Raw genomic sequence first — 6,000 nt, forward strand, 5'->3', positions numbered from 1 at the left:
TCTTAACACCCAAATAGACAAGCAATCTAAAACAGCCAGGGAAGGTTTTTGTCCAAAAATTCATATATTCAATCCATATAACAGCAAATAATACATGTGTAATGAAAAAGAAAAAGAAAACTAATCATCATCATCATCATTCAGGGAGTGATGGAGAGTTGTTTCTAGCTGAATCTGGCAACTATCAACCCTCTAACAGAGCCTACAAAGGCGAATACGATGACAACCAAGCATGTATAGGAGAACGTACGAAGAACGATCTTGATGGTCGTCCAGGATTCTATTCTTTTCTGTTTCAGGTACATCTCCACTGGGAAATACACTATAACTGGCCAAAAGGTTAGTGCTCCTGCAACTCCCACCACCTGGTTGAAGAAGGGGAATAGCGCTGCGATTCCAGTGACTGTCGCAACATACGCAGTTCGGAAAATCAATCTCACTAAATTCAACCTAAAACCTGGTAACAATAAGAGCTTCACATCATAATCCCTGTGTACAGCTTCACTCTCTGGGAATTTCCTGCCAAGCCAGCTCTCAACATTTGCATAAAATGGCTGGGTGTATACCTAAGAATATGTGTACCAAAATAGAGACACAAAGAGAGAGTGAGAGAGAAACAATCATTGTTGGGCCGGTAAGGGCCTAGTCCAGCAACTAGGGGATTGTTGGACAGAGACCGGTGAAGGGTCAAGTCCAGCACTCTGTCTCTCAAAAATGTGATGACAGCGACTGCCCGCCGGGCACCCGTTGCCGGCGACGCCCTTTAGGGGCAGCGGGTAGGTGGCGGGTTCCCCTACCCCCACTGACTTTTTTTCAATACTTGAGTCCCGGAATCTTTTGTGGAGCCCGAAACCATGTTTTAGACACTTTTAAACGCAAACGACAATACCACGTAGTCAAATAACGGATCAAAATCAAGAATCACATTGAACATATCCTAACATGACTTCTAAACACAATCAACACCCGAACGTGCGAATTCCCACCCAAATATACCAAGAATATCACAATACGAAATTCACGATTCAACCTAGGGCTCTAATCATATTTAAATCACAAAATCATGCTTTATCTTTAAAATCAAGAACATCGAGATTTATCAAGAATCAACACACAATTATCAACATCCTCTTATAATCATCAAGATTATCAAGATCAACACATAAGATCATCTCATCAACATCAAGATCATATCATAATCATCATAAAAGATTTATCAAGACACAAGCATAGAGTAAGGAGCCAAAGAAGGAGATTATAGCAAGGAAATAAAATTGCGTCTATGCTACTAACTATAGATTTTGGCGTATTGGTAAGCGTTAGTAATATCAGAGCCAGGTAACAGGTTAGCAAGAGCCAAGTCCAGCACCCTCCCTCTTTACCTGATATGCTCCAACAAGATGAACAATGACAGCTGCATTTGCGATATCAACTAGCCAGTATGGCTCATAGAAACCAAATCCTGTCAAAAGGTTCCCTGGTGTGTTGGTGCCAAAGGCTGCATAACCAAACCCTCCACAACATAGGTAGAAGAAAGTCGTAATGCAGACCGCTATTGTTGACGCTTTTTTCATGGTCACCTTTTCTGGAGGAGTTTCCTTCAATGTATCCTTCACATATTCGATGTTTTTCCAATCATATAATTAATTAAACATTTCACTATCGGTTATTCTTGTTCAAGAGAAAATGTTGAATTCTCCATGATAGCAAAATTGGTGCACCTGTATGTTTAAGAAAACAAGAGAGAATGGGAAAGCAAAGGCAATGTCTCCAAGCGCTTGTGCAACTGACCATACTTTCTCAACCGCATTATCAGAAGGCAATCCAGTAATGCTACCCTTTATTTCTCCATTCTCTGAAAATTATAATTCACAATGTGTAACTTTTAAGTGTATTTTAAAATCTGGCAAGGAAATTATTGTCGATATTATAACGAAGATGATTTGGTAATGAATACCTACCAATTATTTTTGCTAAGCCTAGTCCTGCTCCAATAAATGAATATGTGAAAGACATGATTGCTGCAACTACGGAGAGCCACTTTGTGTCCTGAAAATCACGAACCTGAGACACTAGAACTTGAACCGCTCCAAATATAACCATATGTATTGTAGTTGAATAGCTACAAGCAGCATCATGCCCTTCATAGTGATAGCAGTTAGACTTGAGAATTGCTCTGCACTAAAAAGATGAATACATCACTAAAATTATCCAAAACAAAGAAAACGAAGCCAGCATTTCAAAAGCACAAAGTACGGGTTTATCTAGGACTAGCAGCCGATTGTTTTGAATGCTAAACTTGTTGCTAGATGAATGAGATTACATGGAAAAGCAATTCGCACGTCCTAAATAGTCAGCATCCAGTAGCTGCAAAATATTGTAAAGGAACAGCACATAACTTTTGGCATACCCGATACTACTAGCAGTGGTGATTGTATACACAATTGCAACCTTGATGAAGTAAATTTGAACAATGATGGCACAGAACCAAGCATTTTTCTTTCCTGATCACACGGAGAAAAGCATGTTAAGTCATCCTTTTGGCAAATGGTTTAAGTTCTGTTGCACTGCATATGCAGTAAACTTTACCAACATGTTTGAGGGTTCATCCTTGTATTTTGTAACAAAACACTTTCAGAGATTGGCATGACAATGAACTTAGGGCATCGGGTATTTATGTTCACTTCGAAAGAAGAAAAATTGTGAATTAGTGGTATCCTGATCCAGAAATGTTTTAGAGAAGCAATAATACCAGAAAGAGCTGCCAAAGGCCTAAAGTCTCATCATGCTTATTGCTCACCTAAAATTGACTGAACTGCAACAAGGTAAGAGCCATGGCGGATGGTACCACACTCTGGGTCAGTGGATTTGTGGCAGTTGCAGAGAAGTAATGCAGAAGTAAGTGATACACAAGCGAAGCACAGCATGGACAATGGACCCGCAATCCATCCAAGTTGTGCCACGCTCCAAGCTAATGATAGCACACCTGAGCCTATAGCTGCTGTGATTAAATGTGCCAAAGCAGTCCATTCGTTTCCTGAGTTTTCAGTGGGAGGATACATTATTTTCCAGAAAAAAACAAAAATCAAACTTGATTATGCTAAAAATAGATCAGAATTCAACAGCACACGCAGCAGCCCCATTTCCAAGATGAAAGCAGAATTCTAAATTCTAAAATTTGAATTTTCAAACTGTTATAGAGAACTGATTTCCTTTATAGTTCTGTATGGGATTACAACTGAAAAAACATGCAGGTAAAGTACTTCAACTGAGCATCACATAGGAGCAATTTCAGTTCATGCTGACAGCCAAATTGCTATTTCACATACTAAAGGATTATCATTATAAACATAAATGTGCAGTCCAACTATTTGGCTTTTAGTTGAAATGGATCAATTGCTTCATTTGATATCAAATCAACCCATGTCAAAATTTTGCGAGTGATTGCTAAATTTAGCAAAAATATTGGAATTAAAAAAAAAAAAAAGGATTGGCCCGTTGCCTCCCATTTGTGTTTGATGAAAAAGGTTAGTTCTTTCTTTAATAAAGTAAATTTCAGAAAAACTACCAGTTCTTTTGTGGGGGAGCTTCATAGTTTGAGTTGGTGGAGTTGACGGCGGCGACGATGATGATGAAGGAGAAGAGCACAGATGTTGCTGCAACAGAGGCATCTTAGCACTATCAACCTTATCCTCTTCATTGAAACCCATGGCCGATAAGGTACGATGTCTGTGCCCTTGATACACTTTGAGCTCTCGACTTCCCCAGAAGCTAGCTAACAATGGCGACAAATTTCCAGCAAGTCTATATTATAGAATATTGGCGCCTTGATATTTTTACTCTGCATCCCTATCCGTCGCCTTGTTAAAGCATGTGCGTAAATGCGTAATAAACATGACTTCCCCAAACCACCCACCAAAAATAATTAAGTTAAGACATTTTTTGGACCCTAGTGAATTTCTAACACGTTTTATACTTCTTAAAAAGTTCAAATATATTAAGGCAACTTTAGTCATATTGTTGAGTTAATAATGATGAGGTTTTAAGTTTGTCCTCTAGGAGCCTAGGACTTAGCTCACTGGTTCAGTAGGTAGGTAGTATTTAGGGGAAGAGAATTAAGAGATTAATGTTCAATCCTGGACAGCTATAGTGTGAGATTATGTTAAAAGTAAGTGGCATATTTCTTGTGTTTTAATTTACATCGGCATTTGACATTGTCTGTTCAGTCATCAGTCACCTAAGTTTGATGCTTATACGTCTATTGACATTTTAGAAATTTTCTTTGTCATTCAAAAGAAAAAGTTCAAATACATTTATTTGGAAAAATTACATTTTTTTTTTTGTCCTTTAAGTTATCATTACATTTTGTCCCTTTACTAATAAAATATTAAGGACAACATCTGCAATTTTAGTATAACTCAGGGACGAAAAGTGAACATAATCAACACTCAGAAACGGATTTTACAATTATTCTATAATAACTTAGGGACAAAAAGTGTAATTTTTCCTATTTTATTTTATTACGTACACATGCTTAGTTTTCAAAATATAAATTAATAAAAATATTAAATATTTGTTGGAAAAAAATAGCTTGAAATGACATAAAATGGCATATTAAGTGGCTATTTTGTGGTACAATTATCAGTGGGGTCCACTTCCGATTTGGGTCGGGTCAAAGTGGATTCGGGTTCTTCGTAGTGAGACGAAGAGATTGATATATTGTACGCTCAAAACGGATAATGGGTGAATGAGATATTGATTCTCAAAGTAGACCCATTTGAGTTGGAAAATGAAGGGAAAAAGTAAGCTTTTGTCCCACATTGGTTTGGGAAGAGGATTTGCCCCACTATTTATATATGAGCTCTTATTAAACTTATTGAATTGTATAGTATAGAGGCTCTCTCTCACGCGTAGGGGGTGTAAATCAAATCCCAAAACTTCAGTGTTCATTTTCCAACAATGTGTTAGTTTCGGCCACTTGGCCGAAACTATTGAAACTGTAAGTTAATTGCAATTTGCAATTGCTAATTTCGGCCAAGCATTGCAATTTGCAATTGCTAATTTCGGCCAGCTTGGCCGAAACTTTGCAATTGCAAGTTTCGGCCAGTATACACGAATCTGTTGGGATTTAATTCAGCTGTTATGGGATTAATTTTTTGAATTAAATCCAATTTTAATTTTTGAATTAACACCCATGTTAATGGTTGCTGTTACGGAAGTTGTAAGGGTGCCCCTAAATGCTATAATAAAGGCTATTCACTCCTCACTCCCTATATAAGAAGGGGTAGAGTGCAGCAGAATTTTTTTTTCTAAGGAAATAGTGACAAGAACACACAACACAAGAAGTGTTTTCTCTCCTCAAAAACTCTGCTTCTACTCCTTTCTTAAGCCGAACTGTGTTCAAGGCTTTGCTCTAGTTCGCCGGGTTCGTTCGTTTGGGTGCTCAAACGTCGAACCGTAGCGCGTTTTATCCTGGGAAACCTAGGCCACGGCGCTCCTAGCACTTTTGGGAGGTGGCAAATAAGGTTTTAAGGAAAGAGTGGTCTCTTGACTCACGCTAAAAACCCTTATCCAAACACGAGCCAATCTTTCCTTCTTTCGATTTTGGATTATGCTTCTAAGCAAAAATCCTCCTATAATGTTATAGTTTGGTTGGAATTATAATCTGTGTATTATAAATTCCATTTGGTTGATATGTACATATCTTTTCCGTAGATATTCATGCATATAACCATGACGGTCTGATTTATATATATATTTGTGTGTATATATATATATTTCGGATATAATATATCGAATAATATTTTATATACTTCGTGTGTGTATATATAAATATTATTTTACGATATTAAATCGATTTTTGGTTCATTATCACCAACAATATTATCTTCTAATTAAAAAAAAATCTAAATTCACTCACTCAAAGCAACTACTTGTTATTTTCATATTACTTTTTCATATCTTGTGTCATATTATCCAAGGGGAATGTATTCTGTTAAG

General features: G+C 37.3%; 1 protein-coding gene across 1 annotated transcript; it reads right to left on the minus strand.

The window, feature by feature from the left end:
- Nucleotides 1–2: 2 nt before the first annotated feature.
- Nucleotides 3–3,875, minus strand: LOC109188072 (probable amino acid permease 7). The gene is made up of 7 exons (XM_019338572.1): nucleotides 3,569–3,875; nucleotides 2,801–3,037; nucleotides 2,411–2,504; nucleotides 1,962–2,176; nucleotides 1,722–1,855; nucleotides 1,383–1,610; nucleotides 3–566 (listed from the first exon to the last, which is right to left on the minus strand). The coding sequence occupies exons 1-7, from the start codon at nucleotides 3,708–3,710 to the stop codon at nucleotides 165–167; spliced, it is 1,452 nt and encodes a 483-aa protein (XP_019194117.1). The 5' UTR covers nucleotides 3,711–3,875; the 3' UTR covers nucleotides 3–164.
- Nucleotides 3,876–6,000: the final 2,125 nt, after the last annotated feature.

This window comes from Ipomoea nil, unplaced genomic scaffold, assembly GCF_001879475.1.
Source record: "Ipomoea nil cultivar Tokyo-kokei standard unplaced genomic scaffold, Asagao_1.1 scaffold1421, whole genome shotgun sequence".
Taxonomy (NCBI): domain Eukaryota; kingdom Viridiplantae; phylum Streptophyta; class Magnoliopsida; order Solanales; family Convolvulaceae; genus Ipomoea; species Ipomoea nil.